At 35.5% G+C, this 25,215-nt stretch overlaps 3 protein-coding genes across 7 annotated transcripts in view; all 3 read left to right on the forward strand.

Moving 5' to 3' along the window:
* The window catches only part of LOC111448889 (transportin-1-like), an 11,886-nt gene extending 5,571 nt beyond the window's left edge, over positions 1 to 6,315 (forward strand). The window contains exons 14-29 of the mRNA XM_023088669.1: positions 52 to 150; positions 953 to 1,078; positions 1,158 to 1,232; positions 1,330 to 1,401; positions 1,516 to 1,626; positions 2,402 to 2,485; positions 2,929 to 3,036; positions 3,138 to 3,239; positions 3,338 to 3,400; positions 3,474 to 3,548; positions 4,725 to 4,796; positions 4,959 to 5,083; positions 5,211 to 5,262; positions 5,337 to 5,405; positions 5,482 to 5,541; positions 5,674 to 6,315. Of these exons, the coding sequence (XP_022944437.1) occupies positions 52 to 150; positions 953 to 1,078; positions 1,158 to 1,232; positions 1,330 to 1,401; positions 1,516 to 1,626; positions 2,402 to 2,485; positions 2,929 to 3,036; positions 3,138 to 3,239; positions 3,338 to 3,400; positions 3,474 to 3,548; positions 4,725 to 4,796; positions 4,959 to 5,083; positions 5,211 to 5,262; positions 5,337 to 5,405; positions 5,482 to 5,541; positions 5,674 to 5,757 (1,377 nt within the window). The 3' untranslated portion in view covers positions 5,758 to 6,315. The remainder of the gene's footprint in view (positions 1 to 51; positions 151 to 952; positions 1,079 to 1,157; positions 1,233 to 1,329; positions 1,402 to 1,515; positions 1,627 to 2,401; positions 2,486 to 2,928; positions 3,037 to 3,137; positions 3,240 to 3,337; positions 3,401 to 3,473; positions 3,549 to 4,724; positions 4,797 to 4,958; positions 5,084 to 5,210; positions 5,263 to 5,336; positions 5,406 to 5,481; positions 5,542 to 5,673) is intronic.
* Positions 6,316 to 16,742: 10,427 nt separating this feature from the next.
* Positions 16,743 to 17,423, forward strand: LOC111448613 (RING-H2 finger protein ATL16-like). The gene has a single exon (XM_023088295.1). The coding sequence runs from the start codon at positions 16,743 to 16,745 to the stop codon at positions 17,421 to 17,423; it is 681 nt and encodes a 226-aa protein (XP_022944063.1).
* A 3,649-nt stretch (positions 17,424 to 21,072) lies between these two features.
* LOC111448122 (tetracycline resistance protein, class A-like) lies at positions 21,073 to 24,973 on the forward strand. Of its 5 annotated transcripts, none has more exons than XM_023087552.1 (13): positions 21,073 to 21,438; positions 21,721 to 21,832; positions 21,915 to 22,027; positions 22,099 to 22,221; positions 22,300 to 22,508; positions 22,641 to 22,716; positions 22,830 to 22,916; positions 23,016 to 23,096; positions 23,202 to 23,234; positions 23,436 to 23,489; positions 23,574 to 23,615; positions 23,699 to 23,777; positions 23,863 to 24,109. In XM_023087552.1, the coding sequence occupies exons 1-13, from the start codon at positions 21,274 to 21,276 to the stop codon at positions 24,021 to 24,023; spliced, it is 1,335 nt and encodes a 444-aa protein (XP_022943320.1). In that variant the 5' UTR covers positions 21,073 to 21,273; the 3' UTR covers positions 24,024 to 24,109. The 5 variants fall into 5 exon arrangements, with proteins under 5 accessions (XP_022943320.1, XP_022943318.1, XP_022943319.1 ...); XM_023087551.1 differs by adding an exon at positions 24,732 to 24,973 and having other exon boundaries at positions 21,099 to 21,438; positions 23,436 to 23,615; positions 23,863 to 23,933; XM_023087550.1 differs by having other exon boundaries at positions 23,436 to 23,615.
* Positions 24,974 to 25,215: the final 242 nt, after the last annotated feature.

Consider the following 25,215-nt stretch of genomic DNA (forward strand, 5'->3'; position numbering starts at 1 on the left):
TTTTTTTTTTTTTTTTTTTTTTTTTTTTTTTTTTTTTTTTTTTTTTTGCAGATTATCACATTTCTCATTCCTCTTTTAGACGACAAATTTCCTTTAATAAGGAGCATATCTTGTTGGACACTTTCTCGTTTCAGCAAGTTCATTGTTCAGGTATGTGTTCATGAGTGTTTAGTTTATTTTATTTTCAATATTTATGTAAATTTTTTTCAAACTACTTGTGATATCCCACATCGGTTGGGGAGGAGAACGAAACACCCTTTATAATGGTGTGGAAACCTCTCCTCTCCCTAACGGACGCGTTTTAAAAACCTTAAGGGTAAGTCCAAAAAGGACAATATCTGCTAGTGGTGGGCTTGTGCCGTTACAAATGATATCAGAGCCAGACACTAGACGATGTGCTAGCGAGGAGGCTGTTCCCCGAAGGGGGTAGACACGAGGCGATGTGCCAGGAAGGACGTTGGGATTCGAAGGGGGGTGGATTTGGTGGAGGTCCCACATCGATTGGAGAAAGTAACGAGTGCCAGCAAGGACGTTAGGCCTTGAAGGGGGGTGGATTGTGATATCCCACATCGGTTGGGGAGGAGAATGAAACACCCTTTATAAGGGTGTGGAAACCTCTCCCTAGCAAATGCGTTTTAAAAACCTTGAGGGTAAGCCCGAAAGGGAAAGCCCAAAAGGACAATATCTGCTAGCGGTGGGCTTGGGTCGTAACACTACTATACTTATTTTTCTAAATTGTTGTAATATTAATCGTGTTGTTTGCTTATTCCATGTCAAAATAGAAAACTTTCAGTGATATTTTTGGGGATCAAAGTTGAAATATTTAGAATGCTTAGAGAAGACTTGTGTGGCTGTGGAATTCTGCTGTTATAGTATACAAGAATTGACAAAATTAAGGCCCGAGTATATGAACAATGATTTGTATCATATTTCACTTTTTCCCCCATCTTAGGGCATTGGAACACAGCAAGGTTACGAACAATTTGATAAAGTTCTCATGGGACTTCTACGAAGATTATTAGACAATAACAAGAGGGTGCAAGAAGCTGCTTGTTCTGCTTTTGCAACGCTGGAGGAGGTTCTTTTATTGAAACTTCATTTTACCTGCTAATGAATTATCCCTGTATAGTTCATGATGGGGGTTTAGTAACTTGCAGGAAGCTGCAGAGGAGTTGGCGCCTCATTTGAAAAATATATTACATCACCTAATATGTGCTTTTGGGAAGTATCAGGTATCCTAAGAATAGTATGATGCTCTGTTTCTTTCTGGATTGAAGGCTTTCTTCTCTTCGAGCTTGTATGTAATTGACTTGTATATGTGTTATCCAGAGACGGAATCTACGGATAGTGTATGATGCTATTGGAACCTTAGCAGATGCTGTTGGAGGGGAGCTGAATCAGGTAACACATTAATTTTGATGCATTTGTAGGTCAGCAACTTGTTGAGTGTACAGTTTTGATATTCTGCATTTAGTACTTCAAAAACTGATTTCGTTTGATTTGTCATGATTGCAGCCTGTTTATCTTGATATTCTCATGCCTCCATTAATTGCCAAATGGCAGCAACTTTCGAACTCAGATAAAGATCTTTTTCCGCTGTTGGAGTGCTTCACGTCTATAGCACAGGTCTCTATCTGTGTTTTTGGTTGATTGGCTCGTTGTTTTTTATGAGTACTTACATTTGTTTGTATTTCCCACTGTGAGATCCCACATCGGTTGGAGAGGGGAAACTTCTCCCTAGTAGACGCGCTCTAAAACCGTGAGGCTGACGGTGATACGTAATAGGCCAAAGTGGACAATATTTGCTAGTAGTGGGTTTGGGCTGTTACAAATGGTATCAGAGCCAAACACTGGGTAGTGTGCCAGCGAGGATGCTGGGCCTTGAAGGGGGGTGGATTGTGAGATCCCACATTGGTTGGAGAGGGGAACGAAGCATTCCTTATAAGGGTGTGGAAACCTTTCCCTAGTAGACGCGTTTTAAAACCGTGAGACTAACGGCGATATGCAGCGGGCCAAAGTGGACAATATTTGCTAGCGGTAAGTTTAGGCTGTTACAAATGGTATCAAAGCTAGACATTGGGCGGTGTGCCAGTGAGGATGCTAGGCCCCGAAGGGGATGGATTGTATCCCACATCGGTTGGAGAAGAGAACGAAACAATCCTCATGAGGGTGTGGAAACCTCTCCCTAGTAGACGTGTATTAAAACCGTGAGATTGATGACGATCGTAACGGGCCAAAGTAGACAATATCTTCTAGCGGTGGGTTTGGGCTACTTTGGCCCGTTACACCCACAATTCTCATTTGACAAATTATTGAAACGCTATTCAGAACAGTTGGTAAAGCTGTGCAGTACCTAATTATATTACCAAAGATCTTCTTTAATTTCGTTTCCTTTTTCTAGGCTTTGGGGACTGGATTTGCCCAATTTGCTCAGCCTGTGTATCAGAGATGCATAAGCATTGTTCAGACCCAACAAATGGCAAAGGTTTGCCTGATTATTGAATTTCAATCAATACTTATTTAACTCCCCTTAATGACAGCTTTCGTTTGCTCTTCGTTTCTCTTCGTTTCTCTGTGCTTCTTTATGATATAATATAATGAAGGTGCTTAAGCTTTATCTCATACTTGTGCTTAGCTTCTTTATTAATCGACCATGTTATCCTCTTCACCTCTTTTAAAATAATGCAAAGAAGGTCCTCAGTAGCTTGAGAAGTGCAGTAAGCATGTCTTGATCTTGATTTATTTTTCTTCTCTCTGAACTGAGTGTGCAATATGTTCACTCCCGTGTTTGTACTAAGTGTCTTAGGCTGGTTGGTCCTTGATGATATGCGCGGTTACGTTTTAACTATAGCATTTATCACTGCTAACCGCAATTCTATACTTATTTGATTCATCTTCTTAAGATGTCGACTTGATTTTCTATTGCAGGTCGATCCCGTTTCTGCCGGGGTTCAGTACGATAAAGAGTTCATTGTATGCTGTCTTGATCTTCTTTCAGGACTTGCGGAGGGTCTTGGCAGTGGGATAGAAAGTTTGGTAATTAAATTCGAAACGAACCAGTTGCCTTTAATTAAATCGAACTATGACAATATATTCTGAACTTGCTTGCGTGTTGCGTTTCATGGAATTTCCATCAGGTTTCTCAAAGCAACCTGAGGGACTTGCTCCTGCAATGTTGCATGGATGAAGCTTCTGATGTCCGACAGAGTGCCTTTGCACTGCTTGGGGATCTTGGAAGGGTAAGCATTTGGATTGAAAAAGTTGCTCCTTCTTCCGTTGTTGGAATTTTATTAATCTTCTGTTGTGTTCATGGCTTATTTATACTTTTGTGGTTAAGGTATGCCATGTTCATTTGCAACCACGTTTGTCGGAATTTCTAACCGCTGCAGCGAAGCAACTGGTAAGTAAAACGATTTATGGTTTTCGTTTCTGATTTGAAGTTGTTTTATTCGTCTTATACTTTGACTGCACAGGATACTCCTAAGCTGAGGGACATTGTTTCTGTGGCAAACAATGCCTGTTGGGCAATTGGAGAATTAGCTGTTAAGGTATGTGTAGACTTTGATATGCATAGTACCGGATATTGAGCTTGTATGGGTATATGTCTTCACACATCCTTCTTGTTGTGACTATTCAAGTCTATGTTTGGCATTGGATAAAGATCATGTGTGGAAAAGGGTAGGGATCTTTTTGAAAGGAAAATAGTTTGTTGTGGGATCCCTAGTCGGTTGGAGAGGGGAACAAAGCATTCCTTACAAGGGTGTGAAAACCTATCTAGTAGATGCGTTTTAAAACCTTGAGGGGAAGCTTAGAACGGAAAGCCCAAAGAGGACAATATCTGCTAGTGGTGGGCTTGGGCTGTTACAAATTGTATCAGAGGCAGTCACTGGGCGATGTGCCAACGAGGACGCTGGGCTCCCAAGGGGGGTGGATTGTAGGATTCCACATTGGTTGGAGGGGGGATTCCTTACAAGGATGTGGAAACCTATTCCTAGCAGATTTGTTTCAAAACCTTGAGGGGAAGCCTAGAAGGGAAAGCCCAAAGAGGACAATGTCTGCCAGCGGTGGGCAGCGGGCGGCGGGCTTGGGCTGTTACAAATGGTATCAAAGCTAGTCACCGGGCGATGTGCCAGCGAGGACGTTGGCCCCCGGGATGGACTGTGGGATCCCACATTGGTTGGAGAGGGGAACGAAGCATTCTTTACAAGGGTGTGGAAACCTCACCCTAGTAGACGCATTTTAAAACCTTGAGGGGAAGCTTAGAAGGTAAAGTCCAAAGAGGACAATGTCTGCCAGTAGTGGGCGGTGGGCGGTGGGCTTGGGTTGTTACAAATGGTATCAAAGCCAGTCACCAGGTGATGTGCCAGCGAGGACGCTGGCCTCTGAGTTGGATTGTGGGATCCCACGTCGGTTGGAGAGGGAAACAATGCATTCTTTACAAGAGTGTGGAAACCTCTCCCTAGCAGACACGTTTTAAAACCTCGAGGGGAAGCCTAGAAAAGAAAGCCCAAAGAGGACAATATCTACTAGCGGTGGGTTTGAGTTGTTATATTTATACATGCAAGTAACTTTATGTAATGCATCCGATGGTAAAAGAAAGAACTCGTTATACTAAAAGAAGGAACTCGTTATGGTGATTCAGGCATGAACAACATTAATCTTTTTCGTGGCAAATGAATTTTCAAGCAGTTATTTTACATTATTTGAAACTGTTATTGATTTAGGTACACCAAGACATTTCTCCCGTCGTTATGACCGTGATTTCAAGCTTGGTCCCGATTCTTCAACACGCACAGGTGACGGTCCTTTTCTTTTACACGCACATAGTAACATGTCTCATTATTTATGTATTATGGCACTGATAAGCCTCTTGTTCGATGGAATATGGCACTGAATGTGTGTGTGTGTGTATTTAACAGGATCATCATTGTTTAGTTTCATTTCTTTGTGCTATGCAGGAGCTAAATAAATCTCTAGTAGAAAATAGTGCAATTACTCTTGGAAGGATTGCATGGGTTTGCCCTCAGCTAGTGTCACCACATATGGAACATTTCATGCAACCATGGTGCACTGCTTTATCCATGTAAGGTTCTCTACGATATCGATGTCGTTTTAAAAGGATATAGTTACACCCAAGACACGAAACCACAATCGTTACTGAAAGTTAAAATTTACGAGATGCTGGCTTAAGATTTTCATCATATTGGCAGGATACGTGATGACGTAGAAAAGGAGGATGCTTTCCGAGGTCTTTGTGCTCTGGTAAGGCTCTCGAGTTCGTCGCAAGTAGTATATATCTTTCCGATTAATAATCATTATGCCTTTGTTACTTTCAGGCTAAATCAAATCCATCAGGAGCTCTAAGTTCACTTGCTTTCATGTGCAAAGCCATTGCGAGTTGGCATGTAAGCATCGAAACTTTGTTTATCGCTATCGACATCGCTCGATCTTTTCTTCCTAAGCTGAGCTTATTACCTGCAGGAAATAAGGAGTCAAGATCTTCATAATGAAGTATGCCAAGTTCTGCAAGGCTATAAACAGGTTGGTAACTAAACCAATTCTAAGGCAAATATTGTTTAAATCGTTGGTATCGAACGAAAGTTCAAATTCTGGAGTACGTTATAAACTGGTCGAGTTCGTTTATGTATGTTCGTATGAATGTCGATTTGGCAGATGCTGAGAAATGGTGGGTGGGAGCAGTGTATTTCTTCTCTAGAACCATCTGTGAAGGAGAAACTATCAAAATATCAAGTATAGGATGATGATGATGTTTATCACTCAAATATACGCTTCAAAGCGTCTCGAAACCAACGGTCGTTTTGTGCGTTGTCTGTGTGTCGCTCTCGTGATTGAAGATAAAAAATTGCACATCCTTTAAGGTTTACACAGGTTGAGACAGCACTAGGAATGAAGCAGCTGAAGTGAAGTGAAGTGAAGTGAAGTGGGGCAATGTTGTACAGTGGTGGGATATGTTGAGATAGTGTGGTGTCCTTGTAGTGTTCTTCCCAATCCTTTCCCTTTTTTCGAGTACTCATTCTGTCTGGATTCGTTATATCGATCCATTTTGGAGCGCGACGGTTTGCATTACAGAAGTGATATGGATTGGATAGAGTCGACGAGAACGTTTTCGTGTCGTTTTTAGTTTTTTTGTGATTTTGGTCCTATTGTTTTTCCATTGATGAATAGGACTATAGGCTTTTTATGAAGAAGGATAGAGAAGAGTTGTTCTTGCTATAGATTTAGCAGCAATAAGGAATACTGTGATGTACTATAAGTTTTCTTATTTAATTAAAACTATATCGTCTTTGTAATTCATCGGGATTCGCAGCAAGAGCCCTCAGGACCAAACCCGGGGCTCCCGTCTCTAACATCGGGAGCTCCTCGAGTGTGGACCTTCTTCTTAAATTACGAGTAGCAGCAGTGTGGCTGGTTGAGTTGGGTTGAGTTGTCAGGTTTTGTTTTTGTTTTTTTTTTAATTATTTAAAAAATCATACTTATATATTACATTAATAAATAAAATTTCAATTCAAACGTCAAAACGTTCGTAAATCAAAATTTATTACTAATATTTGTAATGTCAAATATTTTTTATCTTTGAATAATCTTAGAAGTAGCGTGAGTTGTAACCTTATTTTTTTGAATTAGCAACTCGCGACTCAAATTTTTGGAGGTTTTTTTAATGATTTTTTTCAAATTTCCAAAAACTTGACTCGACCCAAATCGGAAGAGAAAATTTACACATCAAATTTTTTTGGAATGAGTTGAGTAGTTCATTAGGGGTGTACATTCAACTTGGACCAACCCAACTTACTATAAGGGATGAGTTGGGTTGATTAACATTTCGAGTAAGGTTGGGTTTGTTTTTCTGAACCCGAACTGAATAGGTTCGATTTTGGGTTTGTCGATGAAATCTTCGGGTTGACTCGAGTCAAATAAAAATATATAAATTATATTAAGAATCTTTCCATATTAATAGGTTTGCCAGAGTTGTATCTCGGCCTCTCTTAGGACACCCACACCCAAATACCACATCTTTCGACTAATCATTTTTATTGTTTATTTAATTTGATAATCCTATGCCACAGTACCACACCTTTAAACTAACCATTTTTATTGTTTATTTAATTGGATGATCTATCCTTATATTTTTCTTGCTTCAACATTTAGCTGTATTTAGTTTTATAACAATATTGAACTATGTTAATATGTTACAATTTTTTGTTGTTTTTTTATTGATTTTTTTACGTGGATAATTATAGATTTGTGTTTGTTTGTGAACTTTTAATATATTTTATCTGAGATTCTATCCGAATAATTATAAATTGTGGATTAATAAAACTTAAAAAAAATTGACAACTCGACAACCAACCCAAAAATTTCGGATTGAGTTGAGTTACTGATCCAACCAACTCAAATTTTTGGGTTTGGTAAAAAATAATCCTCAACCCAACCCAAACCAGACCATGTATACCTGTGGTTCATATTAGTCTGATTCTTTGACCCATTTTAACACTCGGTACAAAAGAAAAATCAAAGCTTAGAAATAATGTATATAAGGTCAATCTTAAAAATCAAAACAAAAGAAAAATAATTAATTTTTATTTCAATCACTTTCAAAACGTGTAAAATGATAATCCAAGGATTTTTAAGTACTTTATCTATCTCCAAATTACAAATATACACGTGTTTATTAATATATTTTTCGCAAGTAAAACCTTTAATTATTTAAGTATCTCTTTCAAATTCCTTCCTCGATCTTTCCAAAATATATATATATATATATATATATATATATATATATATATATATATATATATATATAAATAATAATAAAAGAAAATCGGTTCAAACACTTGTCCACAAACTATTTGTCGGAGAAACCTTGATCACAATCATAATAATCTTATGTTACAAAAATTATATTTAATTAAATGTCAAATTCAAATCCATTAAAAAAAAAATTCATTTTCAACTTAGATAATAACAAATATAAAATAGAAATGTTCATATGATTCGATAATCGACCAATTCGAACTGCTCAATCTAAACCATAAAAGATTGGGTCCGGTTAAAAAAAATTCGATTTGAATTGGGTTGAATTTTTTGGAAAATTAAAAATTCGAATCGGTTCACTAGTTAATTATTTTTTGGTGGGGTGGACACGACCAACCCAAAAATAGAGTTACTATCCAACAATATTCAATTTTACTTTTAATGTTACCACGAAGATAAAATAAAATATTTGACGTTTGTAATCGATATTAGTCATGTTTTGTGACTAGTAAATATTTGATACTTCAGATTATGATGGATAAATATGCTTTTTTTAATAGTTAAAAAAAAAAAAAAGAACAACCCGACAACTGAACCCAACCTAACTCTCTAACTCAAGTCGAAAATAGAGAGTTGAGTTAGGTTGTAAACTCTATTTGAGTTGCTCAAGTCACCAACCCAACCAACTCGAAAATTTAAGTTAGTGTAAAAGATTTTATCACCCCAACTCAATTTAATCTGGGTATGTTCTTATTAAAAAATATATAATTGTGTCGTATTTAAAATTATACGAAAATAAACCACCAACTTTATATAGTATTTATTTTAAACATATAGTTAAATTTTATTATAATCTTTACATCAATGCTATATTGGACAACTTCTTATCTAAACACGTATTAAATATCAAGCTTTTTACATTAAGATATTGGAAATAATAATGCATTTATAAATTAGAGTAAGCAACATTAAAGCTTAGCCAACCACTCCCATATAAATTTAACACTATGGTCTTACCAACCCATTTTAATTCTTTTGTCCATATAGGCTCACCCAACATGACACGTGTTAATATTTAGATTAACTCCGTGTTTAATGAGGGTTCGATAGGTAGTAATGTGGATGAAATATTCGAGAAATTTAGATTAAGTTAATAATTTAGTCCTTAAACTTTTAAAATTTCTATTTTAACTAGATAGATTTTTTCATACTAACGTGCATTTTGATTAGATTAATAATAATGTTTTGACATGGTAGGATGAAAATTTTTGGCTCGACGTGTGGGTCTTGCAGTCGAACTCCCACCTTTGCACTTGAGAGCTAATTCTGGCCGTGGGAGAAATGGAGTAAGGTAGGGAGTGGTGCATGGTGTCGCGGTCATGCTTTTCCAAAGTGTGTTGTCCATGGCTGCATGTTCGTTGAATGCCAAAACCCTTGTTTTGTATCACCTTATTGCTTTCTTTTACTGCTTTCATGATGTATAGTTTACACATTATACTTTCTAAGTGTACGACGCTTCAACAAAATCATGTTTACACCTAATAGACCTGAAATGCCTCAAAATGTACTATAAAGGGAAGCAACTAGTCGTCAATTATTTCTACCCTGAGTTACATGCTATTTAAGCAGTGATGTTTCTTTCTTTGCTTATAGTCCTATAACGCCTCCGTTTTCTAAAATCATTTTTTCAAAGTGGGGTTAGAGGCTTGGGTGTACGTCGTCAGGCCAAAGGCGACACAATTTCGAGTTGGCCGACTCGCTCGATGGTGAAGATGAGTGACGTAAAATCGCTTACAAACGTTCCGTAAGAGTGCGATTGTGACACAGAGTGCATAAGAGTGTATTAGGCACAATTCAATCCAACCCAAGCTAATGACAACGTGGAGTATCCTATGTAATTAATCAACTCCTACGCTCCTTAAAGCGCGTGGTTTCACTCTCCAAAACTCCATCAAAATCCCCTCACTCCTCACACCACAACTTCTCCCACCACTCTGCAACCAAAACAGTCCCCAAAATCTCTCTCTCTCTCTCTCTCCAAATCTTAAAACTAAAATTCAGTTTCTCTCTCCTCATCTCTCCGCCATGGAAGAATCCTCTCCCACTTTCCTCTCCTCCGATCGACTTCTCAGCTCATCGGAATTAGAATTTTCCGACATCGAAATGACCCCTCTTCAATCCTACACCAGCCTCAAGGACCTCCTGCCGGATACCCCCTCGCCGCCTACCTCCGCCGCCTACCCTCTCCAATGCCCCGCCTGGGACGAACTCCCCATCAAAAACCCACTCGTCAAACACGCCGCCTTGGCCTACCTGCAGCCGATGCTCACCCCGCCAGCCACCGGCGAACGTAGCTTTATGCGCAGGCTCAAGAAGCACGGATTCGGATGCATCGAGTGGCTCGTCGCCGTCATCGGAGAACTCTCCGGTGGAGTCCGCCGGTGGTAATCATCGGAAATGCCTGTCGTACATCATCCCCACCCCTTGAAGCTTTCAGTTGACTGGCGGATAGAAACAAAAACTTGATCTACGAAAAAGAAAATAGTTTTTTTTTTCTTTTTCTTTTTAAATATTTATGTAATTTCCCAGAATTTTCCATGGGATTAATCAGTGGAGTGACGTGTAATTAAAATTGAGATTTGTTTGTAATGTTTATATATATATATATAATATGATGATTTGTGTATCCATATGATTGGTTCAAATTTTATCTCAATTTTTTTTAAAAATATTTCTAGTCTTATTATAGTGACACGTCAACATTTATGAATGGTCCAACTTAGACTTTGTGGCATTTAAAAAATAATAATAAATCCAATAATATTTTTTTCAAGCCCACCGCTATCACGTATTGTCCAATTTGGCCCATTATGTATCGTCGTCAGTCTTACGGTTTTAAGGAGAGGTTTTCATACCCTTATAAAAAAATGTTTTGTTCTCCTCTCCTACTGATGTCCGCTTTGACCCATTACGTATCGTCGTCAGTATTACGGTTATAAAGAGGGGTTTTCATACCTTTATAAGAAATGTTTTGTTCTCCTCTCCCACTTATGTCATCTTTAGCCCAGAAATGCCTCTCCTACTGATGTGAGATCTCATAATCCACCGCCTTGGGAGCCATTGTACGGTTTAAGGAGAGGTTTCATATTCTTATAAGAAATGTTTTGTTTTCCTCTCCTACCGAGGTGAGATTTCACAATCCACCGCCTTGGGAGCCAATGTACGGTTTAAGGAGAGGTTTCCATTTTCATACCCTTATAAGAAATGTTTTGTTTTCCTCTCCTACCGAGGTGGGATTTCACAATCCACCGCCTTGGGGGTTGGCGTACGGTTTAAGGAAAGGTTTCCATACCCTTACAAGGGATATTTCGTTCTCCTCTCCAACTGAGGTGGGATCCACAATCCTCCCCGACTTTGATGCAAATTGTCCACTTTGACCCGTTATCTATCGTCATCAACCTCATGGTTTTAAAACATATATGTTGGGGAGATGTTTTCACATTCTTATAAGAAATGTTTTGTTCTCCTCTCCAACCGATGTGAGATTGAGTTTTAAAACTGTGAGATTGACATTGATACATAATGAGCCAAAACAGACAATATTTGTTAGTGGTGTGTTTGGACAGTTACGATTCTAACCTACTTAACTCTTAATATTTACTAGCACTAATTAATTATTTGAATAATACAATAATTAATAATGTATATAAAACTATTGGAACAGGTTTCATACAAGTGTCAATGTGTGCTATAGGAAAAATGGAAAAATCAGCAAGCCCGGGGCCCACCTAAATGCCAGGTGGACGGTGCACTGTGGTGGCAAATTCATGGTCATGGGAGGCGCGTGAGGCGTGGACCATAATATTCCCTGTATGCATTAAACGGAAATTAGTTTCCGTCTATTTAAAGATAAACGGCGGTTTGTTTTGTTGTTTATAAAAAAAAAGCGTAATAATAAATTAAATAAATAAATAAACGGCAGTTAGTTTAGTTGCGAGTTTGATCGTCGTGCGGCTTGTACACGCTGTAAGCGATTGCAGCGACGCGCCACGTGCACACGTATCACTCTTAGATTCCTTGTCAGAGTGAGACAAAGTTTAGCACGTGCGGCTGATTCTTTGTCGTTAGAAAATTAAAAGTTACATTTTCTTATTGGATGAAACTTTATTGTTAATTTTTACCTAACAAAATTTAGACATAAATGGTAACAACCCATATCCATGATTCACATTTCAAAGGATTCTAAATCTGAAATTAACACTTAATGGCTCTGACATTTTTCTACCGACATTGTCACGTTACTTACTCCTCACATAGTAAAGACTATTTCCACAAATCAACATGCGTACTTTCATGCATCCTAGACAAATTTTCAGAACATCACCCGACTTAGAATTACTCCACGAAAAACACTAATTGCTTCTAAGAGTAGCAAATACGAGTGCTTCCATGCATTTTAGAATTGCTCAAAGAAAAAACACACATAATTACGAAGTTTCTATGATTGAGTCACTGAAAAGAAGGTACATTTTGTTAGTATAGAAAATAATTTTTATTTTTTTTTAATTAATCATAGTTTTGATTCGTGTAACTTTGTTTGAAAGTCGTCTAAATTTAAATTTTTTAAAAAATGAATAAAATTAGGTGTGAAAACAAATTCAAATTTATATACATGGAAGAGGTGGCTTTAGTCAAATTTTTTAATTTTTCTTTTGCCCTTTTTATTGGGACAGATTTCAAGCTTTAAAAAAATCTTAAATTCTTAAAATAATAAAAGTATATATTATTTTTAGAAAAAAAAAGTTTTTTTTTTTTTTAATTTTTTTTATTTTTTGAAATGGTGGATTTAATAAACTATTTTATCCACTAATGGCAGAAGGAACGCGGAAATGACGTAGTTAGATTTGGAAATCGGGGTGGGCCCACTTTAATGGAAAACCCATTGGGTCCAAAGTTTAGGCTTTGCCGACATAGGGCCCATCATCCTTGGAATTTCTACTCCCAAATATTTAAAAAAAATAAAAATAAAATCAAATTTAATAGTTTTGTCGAATAAATTTATAAAACCACATGTATATTATAATTCATTAAATTTTGTGATTTAAAATAAGATTAGAGATATTTAAATGAAAGGATTAACGGTTTCTACTGTTTGGATTGGGTTGGGTTAGAGAGAGATTTTAACCCAACCCAAAACTTTAGGTTGGTTGGATTAGTAACTCGAGCAATTCGAATAGAGTTCATAATCTAATCGAATTGGGTTGAGTTGGGTCGTGGAGTTCTTTTATTTTTTTGTTTAGAGTTATTTTAAAAAATCTTATTTATCTACTGTGTATTACATTAATAAATAAAATATTATAAAACTTAAATATCAAACATTCGAAAGTCACAATGTGTCACTAACAAATGTCAAATATTCTTAATTTTTTGTAATAATCTTAAAAATAAGGTAGGGTCGAATTGGGTTGTAACTCTATTTTTCAAGTTGGTCAGGTTAACCTGACAAAAAAAATATCAAACTCATGAATCGACCTGAATTTTCGATTTTTCAAAAACTCAATCCAACCCAACTAAAAAAAATTGAACCCCACCCAGAGATTGTCGAGAGTTTTATTAGTTTGCTTGCTAAGAGTTCAACATCTTTTGAGCTGAATAGTTGAAGATATACATGTTAGTCAATTGAGCTATACTTAAATTGACATTTAGTGGCTCCATTATTTATGGTCAAAGTCAAAGCCTTCCAAAGAAGGTCACATTATTACATGACTTTTGAAGCTAACATGTTTGTGACTTGAGGGGCATATCACTAAGACATGTCTTTATTCAAATGGGTCCCTCCAACTAATGACTTAACTCATTGCCCCTTCAATTAGGGACAAATTAAAAATATTCCCTCCTCATAGTTACCCATTTTCTTTTAAAGCTATTAACTCATCATAATAATTTTATATATTGTAATTTTGGTAATGATTTATATAGGTTATTTTTAATTCTATCTCGAATGGACTAAGTCATTGTACACTAAGTCATTCTCGAAGTGGACCCGATCGTCGTCCAAAATCCAAGATCCCGAAAATTTTCCAAGAAGATCTATGAACTATAAAATTGGTCGAAATCCTAGCTTCAAGAACGTGGTAAAGTTACTTCGTTCGCTATTATCTTCTAGCCAAAACAAAAAGAGGAGCTGACTCAAGTGCCCCTAAACCGTACGAAATGGTCTTGATGATTGTTTTAATCCATACAGAGCATTTCTCAATTTGTATTGGGGATTTGCGTTTGTTGTTGGAAAGATGATACCTTTGTCCCCGAAACAACTAGACCCACCACCATCATTTTAGAAGCGGAACATAGACCTGTTTACGCTAGCGTGACCCCTTTCGCATGACCTAGAAAGAAAAATTATTTTAAAAAATTGAAGATTTTCTAATATTATCAAAATCATGATCAAGCCAACTTGACTTATTTAACCCAAATCGACGGGTGTCCCTATCTTTGAAAGGAGTCCCTGAAAATGCCCATTCCTTTGTTGTTGAGGCTCGAAACCTAAGTCGGTTTGGTCAGCTCATATTTGGAAACTAGACTTCCGTTCTTGAATAATCCACTTTCCTACTTATTCCTTGCCTTCATTTTCTATTGATATTTGTCTTCATTGTCTTGAGAGTGAAAAGAAAATCATAGAAAGTCTCGTCCCTCTCGCGTTTAATAATTTGTTTCATAAAAATAATCTGTTAGTAAAAAAATTGAAAATAAATTACAACATTCAAAATGAAATTAATTTACTTATTAAGGACACTTTTCGGTAAACATGTTTTGAGTGAGACGCGAGACCATATAAGTAGACCCAGTTAATTGGTCGGCTTACTAAGTCGCTCTCTCAAATTCATTGTGACTTTATGATCTTTAAATATTTTAGCTGATTTGAAATTAAATTGAGTAAAAATTATTATAAATTGATATCAAATTGTCTAAATTAATTTACTTATTACAGGGCGGTGTTTCATAAAATCATGTTGAGTGAGACGAGGGACTACACAGATGGATTTAGTTAGTTGGCTTGCATACCGAGTCACTCTCCCAACTACGGTATGACTTTATGGTCTTGTAGAATGAATGTCAGCTAATTTTTGGCAAATGACGTTCTCTAATCATGATAGCATATTATCCTTCACGTAATTGTTTTTTTTTTAAATTATCGTACTTTTCAGTGTCTGTGTGTCCGTCCACATCACTATCCGTGATTTGGAATAGCTAATAATTCAAAAGAGGGCAACCCTATGTCCAACGTCTTGGGCCCATCCCAACGAGGGATGACCTGAGTTCTGAAGGATCTACAACTACATTATCAACACAAATAACAAAACCCTAATTTGAGACGTTAATGGTGGGATACCGAAATCAAGTGCAAGTGCATGCTGTCTAACCAACTAGTATTCCAAGTATCTAGTTTAAACCCAACGTAACAAAAATTCAATTTAAAAATAAGTTTTTTTCTGAGATTAACAAAAAAAAAAAGTTGAGCTAAAATTGCTGTATTTTGAACTTCGCAACGTAAAAGCTTCCTACACAAAAAGAAAGGAGATTCGAATCTGTATGGACCCCGAAAAAATATGTGTCCACAATTACTCAATTAGGTGAGGCTTATCAATCATTGTTGCCCACATCAGTTCTTTCGAGTTATGTATGATTCGATCAAAATGTACCATAATTATGTTCGTAATCTATCTTTTGCAATACTTATAACTACGAGTTAATTATTCTATCGTACGTAATTTCTGAACTTTCAATATTGTATTTAATACATGCATATTTTTTTTTTAAATTGCATAAGTAAATCACTCACTTTTGTGCTTTATTTTTTTTTTAATTCTAATTATATTATTTCTTTCCAAATTATTTATTTATCTTGATTTTCTATTATTTATTTTTTAAATTCCAAGTTATTTTTTAAATATAATTTTTTACGATTATTTATGTTATTTCTTATAAATTATTTGTTTGAGAATAATTATTAATATTGACTACTAAATAAATTCAAAATTTTAAAATTTAAGATATATTATTTATAATATATTTATTAATTAATTAAAATTATTTTGACAATTTATCTAAAGTTAACATGTAATAAAATTATTTACGATAATTTAAAAATTATTATTTATATATAAAATTTTTATAACATTTCATCTCTTAATTTATTTTATTTGAATAAACTCAATTAATTAATTGATCTTAGCTTACAAGATTATTATAATTAATTTTTTTAATTATAATAAACCAATAATAATTTATTTAATTATATATTTAATTCATTTTCACAATAAAAATAAAATGAATTACTTATTTACTAAAATTTATTCATTATCTAAAATGTAACAAAATTATATAAAATTCTAATAACATTTTGATGCAATTTGATTCTCATCCATCTTATCCGAAGAATTTAAAAATTTTAAAGAATCTTTACTCATTCCATAAATTTTCTTTTAATTTTTAAATTCAAAAGTTTTATTTTATTTCATGATAAATTATTAATAATATTTGATTCTCATACTTGTTCGATGATGGAAGTCCCACGTCGCCTAATTTAGGGAATGATCGTGGGTTTATAGGTGAGAAATACTAACTCTATTGGTGAGACCGTTTGGAGAAGCCCAAAGCAAATTCAGGAGAGCTTATGAATTCATAGTAGGGTGGAGAGCTGGTTTGATATTAAGACATAAGAATCTAAATCAAACTAGATATTAGGAAAATATGATCTTACGGTTGATAAGAACTAATTTGAAGTAGCATTCAAACCTGATGAAATTTCCTTATCTGCTCCAGATCTTTAATCCAGAATTTTCCTAATCCGTCTTCAAATCGGTAATCCAGTGATTCAAAATTTCCTAAATCAATCTGAATTCAACTCCTCTTATTTAAATCAACTTTCCTTTCTCCAAATCGCAATCGACTGCAGCAATCGATTCATGATGTCTTCCGCGACTTCTGCACCGATTCAGCACGATCTTCACAGCGATGGCGACGAGCAATCGCCTCCTACTCTGGAAATTCAAATGCGTTCTTACATCCGTCTGATTTCCGGCGATTTAAACCAAATCGTCCTCGAAACTGCTCCGATTCCTCTGCGGAACAGTCTGTTTCCTCTGCCTCCGAACGCGCGGAATATCGATCCAGTGTTCTTACAGATCTACATTGCGGATATACTTTTATCGCTCAACATCGGCGCCGTAGCTTCCGAAGTCATCTCTGCACAGATCGCGTCGTTCACTCTCCAACTGGCGGAAGAACACAATGATACGAATGTTCACGTCGTCGCCGTGGTGGATAACGTCATGGAGTCCAGATTTTGGAGGTTGCAAGCGGTGCCGGTGGTGCAGGGAGGGAGTGCGGCGGTGGAGAGGAGGGAGGTTGTGGAGGAAGTAGCGGCGGCGAATGGGAGGTATAGAATGGAGAAAGTGGAGGCGGAGGAGGAGGAGGAAGAAGATTTGGGAAATTGCAGTATCTGTTTGGATGAGATGAAGTGCGAAGGGAGCGAGGTGATAAGAACTCCGTGCGGACATGTGTATCACGAATCATGCATCTTCAGGTGGCTTGATAATTCCGATTCTTGCCCCTTGTGTCGTACCCAATTCCCATTGATGGAGGATTGATTTGAATCTGTTGCTTCCACTTTTTATGAACTTAATCGCCAAATCTTTCTATTTATCATCTTCTTTGCTTCCATTTTTTTTTTATGAACTTAATCCACAAATCTTTATATTCATCTTCTTTGCTTTCATTTTTTTATGAACTTAATCCACAAATCTTTCCATTCATCTTCTATGTTTCCATTTTTTTTTTAACTTAATCCACAAATCTTTCTATTAATCATCTTTTTATTTTTTTTATCTTTTCGATTCGCCACACCATTAAACGTGAATGTTGGATTGGAAGATCTAATTAAACCCTAAATCCTAAATCTAAAATTTTGATGAAGAATTAATTAAACCTAAACCCTAAACTCTAAAGGTAAAGAATTAATTAAACTTTAAACCCTAAACCCTCTGTATAAAATTTTCACGAAGAACTGATTAAACCCTAAATCCAAAATGTAAAAATTTCACGAAGAACTAGTTAAACTCTAAAACCTAAATCCTAAATGTAAAATTTTCACGAAAAACCAATTAAGTTATGAATCCTAAACTTTAAATGTAAAATTTTCACGAAGAACCAATTATACCCTAAACCCTAAATGTAAAAGTTTCACGAAGAACTAATTAAACTCTAAACTATAAACCCTAAATGTAAAATTTTCACGAATAACTAATTATACCCTAAACCCTAAATGTAAAATTTTCACGAATTACTAATTAAACTCTAAACCCTAAATGTAAAATTTTCACGAAAAACTAATTATACCCTAAACCTTAAATGTAAAATTTTCATGAAGGACTAATTATACCCTAAACCCTAAATGTAAAATTTTTACAAAAAAAAAAAAAAACTAATTAAACTCTAAACCATAAACCTTAAATGTAAAATTTTCAGGAAAAACTAATTATACCCTAAACCCTAAATGTAAAATTTTCACGAAAAACTAATTATACCCTAAACCCTAAATGTAAAATTTTCACGAATAACTAATTATACCCTAAACCCTAAATGACCCTAAATCCTAAATGTAAAATTTTCACGAAAAACTAATTAAACTCTAAATCCTAAATCCTAAATGTAAAATTGTCACGAATAACTAATTAAACTCTCAACCCTAAACTATAAAACTTTCGCGAAGAACTAATTAAGCTCTAAATGTAAAATTTTCCCGAAGAACTAATTAAACTTTAAATCCTAAACTCTAAAGGTAAAATTTTCATGAAGAACTAATTAAACTCTAAACCCTAAACCTTAAATGTAAAATTTTCATGAAAAACTAATTATACTCTAAACCCTAAACTCTAAATGTAAATTTTGCGCAATCAACTAATTAAAACACTAAATCCTAGATGTAAATTTTTCTTTACTACATATGAACGAGGAACTCATGAAACCTAGATCTTAAATGTAAATTTTTCACGAATAATTAATTAAACTCTAAATCTTAAATGTAAAATTTGCACGAAGAACTAATTATACTTTAAACCCTAAACCCTAAACCCTAAACGTATAATTTTTACGAATAACTAATTAAACTCTAAACCCTAAACCTTAAATGTAAATTTTTTTATAAAGAACTAATTAAACATTAAACCCTAAACCTTAAATGTAAAATTTTCACAAAGAACTCATTAAACTCTAAACTCTAAACTTTAAATGTAAAATTTTCACGGAGAACTAATTATACTCTAAACCCTAACCCCTAAATGTAAATTTTGTGCGAACAACTAATTAAACCTTAAATCCTAAATGTAAATTTTTATTTATTACATATGAACGAATAGCTCATGAAATCTAAATCCTAAATGTAAATTTTCACGAATAATTAATTAAACTCTAAATCCTAAATGTAAATTTTTTTTATTAAATATGCACGAAGAATCCATGAAACCCTAAATATAAATATTTCAGTTACGCATGAACTCAACCCGTGAAGTATATATATACATATTACCGTAAATTTGTCAAATTTGAATTATTTGCCAAAAAGACAAATCAAATAAGTTCTTACATGCTTTAATTATTGTGGATTTTGAAAATTTATGTGAAAAAGTAGATAAAATAAAGAAATTTATAAATGGTAGTAATGATTATAAAACTTGATATGTTCTTGCTTTTTCTTTTTATTATTGATTTAAACCTCTCCAGATTTTTTAAGCTAAAAAACAATTTGGGAGGTTCATAAATGGTAGTATTGACTATCAGATTTCATGCACATAAATGATATTTTTGTTTGATTACGCAAATACTTTTAACAAATTTATTACATTAATATCTTTATTTCAACTATAATCCAAATAATATGTTACCAAAAATATATTTATTTCAGCTTATAATGGAAATATCTATATACATTTTTGACCCTAATAATCGAAATAATAATAATAATCAAATAAAAACAACAAAATAATAATAAATAAATAAATAAAAAGAAATAATAATAACAATAATCACATAAAAACAACAAAAGAATAATAAATAAATAAGAAGAGACAATAATAATAATGGGGCCGTCTGAAACCGTTAAAAAAGTCTACCCATCCAGGCAATTTGGATAACTTTCTCGGAGAAAACATTGAATACAGTCTCCTTATACATTTATGATAAGGAATCACTCCAAATAAGATTCATATTACTACATTTGATCCAATATTTCGAACTAAAAAGACTTGTTTGAGATTCGAATCATTCTTGTCAAACTTAAATGATTCTAAACATACAATCTAAACTATATATAATCGCAATACAAATATAATATAGATGGCTTTATATGACTTCAAATCAAACAAGTAAATAACTTAAAATACATAAAGGAAACCCCATAAATCAAGTTTTTAATTATCCGATTTGTAACTATATAAGAATAAATAAAGCCTCAGCTGTTGTTGATTATTCTTAAAGTAACATTAATAGTGTATGATTGAGGTGTCTTTGTTCATATCAATTTGCCTCCTCAGTACCCATGAACAAAGGGTAGTTTTGAAACTAATTATAAAAGTCGGGTGATGCACAATGTGTCGTGATTTAGCTAGATCATGGACCACGTACGAGTACATAAACGTAATGTGTAAATTGTGTACCATGTACGTGTGATTTGCTTGATGTGTCTCAATAGATGTTTCACTTCCACAATTGACACTTGGATGCCATGTGGAACTTGTGCATACTTTGTTACAATTTTTCATGTAGATTAGATTTATATGAAAATCGGTCTAATCTCCAACACCTTATATTACTTAGGTGGTTAATTACATAAATCGATAAATTAAAAACATTGTCGAGGTCCACTTAACATGGACCTATGTGTTAAGGTGACTAGCTAACCGAGTGGCCGAACAAACCTAGGAGGATACCAAATATACCAAATAATCCATTTTCAAATTTCGAGGTTAAAATGTCGAGTTTGAAAATTCACCAACTTATAAAACATTTCCAACGTTACCTAACCCTGCTCGAGGGGGGCAAAAACGTAATTTTTCTAAAGAAGAAAAGAAAAAGGAGTACTTTTTGACCATGCATGTACCAGACTAGGAGAACTTGGAAGGAACCTATTCTTCCTCTCATGCTAATTAATTGCCAGATTGCCTTTTCTTTTCATTCATTCACATTTTTTGTCCATCCAGATTTGGGCGGTGCAAGACTTCTAACTGTGCCACAACTGTTTGAAAAAAAACAAGAAAGTTCACAAAATTGCAAAAAAGTCCACAAATATGTATATATTATAATCTTACCTTTTTGTGTATGGTAGGTTGGCCAAACCAAATCCAAGTTTCCAATTCTACGAACACCAGAAGGATCCTCATTTGAACTTCTTATAATAACAAGAATGGAGCTGTTGCTTTGCTTTTTCTACTAAGAGCAACAGAGATGGAGAAGATGATGAGTTTAAACCATCTGTTCGTGACGACGTTCATCGGAAGCTTGTCGATGTTCATGGTCATTCCGACCATTGTTGACTTAACAATGGAGTTTGTGTGTCCTCACCAGGATCACTGTTCCATCGCCATTTATCTCTCTGGTGTCCAGCAGGCGGTATGTGCCTAATACCATCTACTTCCATTTGCTTTAACAACACCATGAACTGTTTAAGAACGTTTCTTTTTTTCAACTTTTTGATACTTTTCTTCAAGCGTTTTGATCTTTAAACCGACCCCGCATCGGGATTTTTATGATTTAAAAGATAGTCGAACTAGCTCGATCAAAAAGTTGGAAATTTTAACCTTCCCCTGCATGTTCTACTCGAGAAAAAGGGAAGATGATGGTGTTTTGTCTATAACAAAGGACTAAAATAGTCAAGGAGTTGTAAAACTGCAGATTGTAGGGCTTGGAGCAGTGGTGATAACACCAGTAATTGGGAATCTATCAGACAGATACGGAAGGAAAGCAATGCTGACTATCCCAATGACGTTTTCAATCATACCGCTCGGTCGGTTTAGTGTTAAATCTCAGTTCGTTTCATCATAAAGTTAAATCATTAGCTATGATACAAGATTTGAATGATTTTGCAGCCATAATGGGTTATAGAAGAACTACCAACTTCTTCTATGCATTTTACATCATGAAAACTCTCACAGACATGGTTTCAGAAGGCACTACAGTTTCACTTGCTCTTGCTTATGTGGTATTTAGCTTCACTTAAACTATACTATACCAAAAACTACTTCTTTTGATTCTCCTTTGTTTTATTCTCAGGCAGACAAAACTTCAGAGGATCAGAGGATCTCGGCGTTCGGAATCCTATCTGGGGTCAGATCTGTAGGTTATGTGTGTGGAACCTTTTTGGCTCGGCTCCTTTCAACTGCTACAGTGTTTCAGGTTCTCCATGGCTTCTTTCTGCCAACATAACAAAGTATAAGTATGCCCAAATTGTGCTTTCTTTGTATCCTTGTGCAGGTGGCTGCTTTCATGTCAGTGCTTGCGGTAGTGCACATGAGGACTTTTCTCAAGGAAAGTATTCCAGATCAGAATGAGTTGACTCAACCGATCTTCGACGAAAACTTAAGTGGTGGTGATGATGAAAATGGACCAGAATTGCCTACAAGAACTCAGTTATCGATAGGGATGTCTTCTATAAGAGACGTTATCTCCTTAATCACGAGTAGGTAATTTCGATGCTCGTTTCCAATGGTTTCTGCCAGTTCTTAAGTGATTTTCTCTTCACTGCTAGTTTTCTTCCATTTTGTTCTTTTTGATGTTTTTCAATGACCAACTCCAAATGAAACAATACTCTATAGCACAACATTTTCACAAGCAGCAAGAGTTTCCTTCTTCAATAGTCTAGCAGAGAAGGGGATGCAAGCATCACTAGCGGTACAATTCTCATCAAATAGAAAAATTTTAGCTCGTTTTCGAAACCATCTGTTACCATAAACACATCACCTTCAGGTTTCAACTTCAAACTTAGATCTATTCCTTTGCTACAGTATTTCTTAAAGGCCCGTTTTCACTTCGACAAAAACCAGTTTGCTGACTTGATGATAATTGAGGGGGTTGCCGGGGCCGTTTCACTGGTATCCTTTACTATTATGAGCTACTACAACCCAGGGTATCTTTTGCAAGATTGATTATAGGTAGGTACTCTTTTGTTTTGAACTTATACACTCTTGCAGTTTCTTTTGATGCCCGCTTTGGCACTAGCTATAAGACAGGAGAGGTTGCTATCAATAGGGCTGTGGGCGAGCATTATAAATGTAGGCATCTAACTCCCATCTCTTATATGTTTTATAATGCCATAAGCATGCCCCATTTGCCTCTCCCTAACCCCATGATGCTGATGATTACCCACTTCAATGCAGATACTACTTAACAGCATAGCTTGGTCAGTTTGGGTAATTGATCTCCACTTAAGTAGCTAGATTCTTATCCTGTTCAAAAAATAAATAAAAAAATAAATAAATAGCCCTTGTTCTGCTCGTAATCGTACAGGCACTCGTTTGATTCTGTTCGGTCTCCTTGACCTGATAGCTATTCTCTATCCAACCTATCAACTTTTGTTTCTTTAATAACCACAATGATCTTAACATTTGTAGGTTCCTTATGCTTTAAGAGCATTTACAATTTTTACAATTCTGGTCAGTCCAATAGTAAGTTTTCCTTGCTTTCTTCAAAGCTTGTCTTTGCTCATGAAAAAGTGCCGTGGCATTCACACGAATCTATGGCTTCAACAGATATTCAACATTGCATCGAGTCAAGTTGGACCGAGTGAGCAGGTCAGTACACTAAACAGTAAAAAAGAAACTTACTAATGTTTTGTTGGTTGAACCTCTGAAAGTAAAATAAATTTCATCTCAAGGGGAAGGCCCAAGGATACATCTCAGGCATTAATTCCCTTGCGAACATTGCTTCTCCATTACTTTTCAGTCCCTTGATAGGTATATCAATTGTCAAGATAAGTGTAACTTTTTTTCACCACAAATGGAACTCCATTTGTTTGACTTCATCCATCAATCTATTCAGCTCTTTTCCTCTCCAAGGATGCACCATTTGACTTCCCCGGCTTCGGTATTTTGTGCATTGGGCTCGCTTCGGTAAGGATACAAAATACCTCCTATTGCCCTCTTCCTATGTTTAGATTGCAACTCTATAAAGCCAGACAATATTCCAGCAAAGAACATTGAGAAACCAAGATAGAAACAACAGTGTACATCATTCTTTCTTGGAAATACTCAAAATTGAACTGTTCATAGATTCCTATACTCCTAAGGAAAAAAAAACTGCATCGGTTGAACACATTCTAGAACTGACTGTAACAACCCAAGCCCACCGCTAGCAGATATTATTTGCTTTGGTCCGTTACGTATCGCCATCAGCCTCACGGTTTTAAAATGCGTCTACTAGAGAGAGGTTTCCACACCCTTATAAGAAATGCTTCGTTCCCCTCTCCAACTGACAATTGGGAGGTCTCACATTGATTGGAGAAGGGAATGAGTGTCAACGAGGATGCTAGACCCTGGGTGGATTGTGAGATCCCACATCGGTTGGGGAGGAGAACGAAACATTCTTCCACCCCTAGTAGACGCGTTCTAAAACCTTGAGGGGAAGCCTAGAAGGAAAAGCTCAAAGAGAACAATATCTGCTGGCTTTGGGCTTGGGCTGTTACAATAACACACCATTTTGATTTGAATTTGAAGCCTTAGATATCAATTTCTCAACACCCCCATCCCCAACTCCTTGATCCGATTGAAAACTGCTGTTTATTTCTAATATGGCTATGAACTAACCCCAAATACTGGCGAAGTTCTAAAAGGATTGATAGCTATTGAGTTAGTTCTTTAAGATTGTTCTCATGTGTTCTGTTCCCTTAACAACATCTTTCTATTTTGCAGTTGATTGGCTTCACTCTAAGCCTGATGATCCGTGTAGACCCGTTCATTTTCATTCAGAAAATCAAAAACTTAGTGTAGAGCTTGTTCATAACAGCCAGACAGGGGGATTTGGAAATCCCTAAGTAAAATCCTTATTGGTAGATACTGTGAATTTGAAGCAACACAGAGACAACAGATACTCAAACTCAAAGCAACTACAGCAGAAAGTGCGTCGTAAACTAAACATTCAGACGTACCTGTAGCGTGTGTATATGTATTGGAGCCCTTCGATGGTTTTCTTTCAGAACCCTAAACAGAACTCAGTTCAGTTTTTGTACATATTTTGATCTTGTAAATCCTCAGAGCCCTCAAGATTGTTGTGCGTTCTTCACCATTGATGAATGCAATAAACAAAATGCTTCGATATAATGCACAAATCAATGTTGTACAGGTCCCGATTGTGTCGAAATGGAGACCATGTTTTCTTCTGCAAATCAGATATAAA

Source organism: Cucurbita moschata, unplaced genomic scaffold, assembly GCF_002738365.1.
Source record: "Cucurbita moschata cultivar Rifu unplaced genomic scaffold, Cmos_1.0 Cmo_Scf00010, whole genome shotgun sequence".
In the NCBI taxonomy this organism is placed as follows: Eukaryota; Viridiplantae; Streptophyta; class Magnoliopsida; order Cucurbitales; family Cucurbitaceae; genus Cucurbita; species Cucurbita moschata.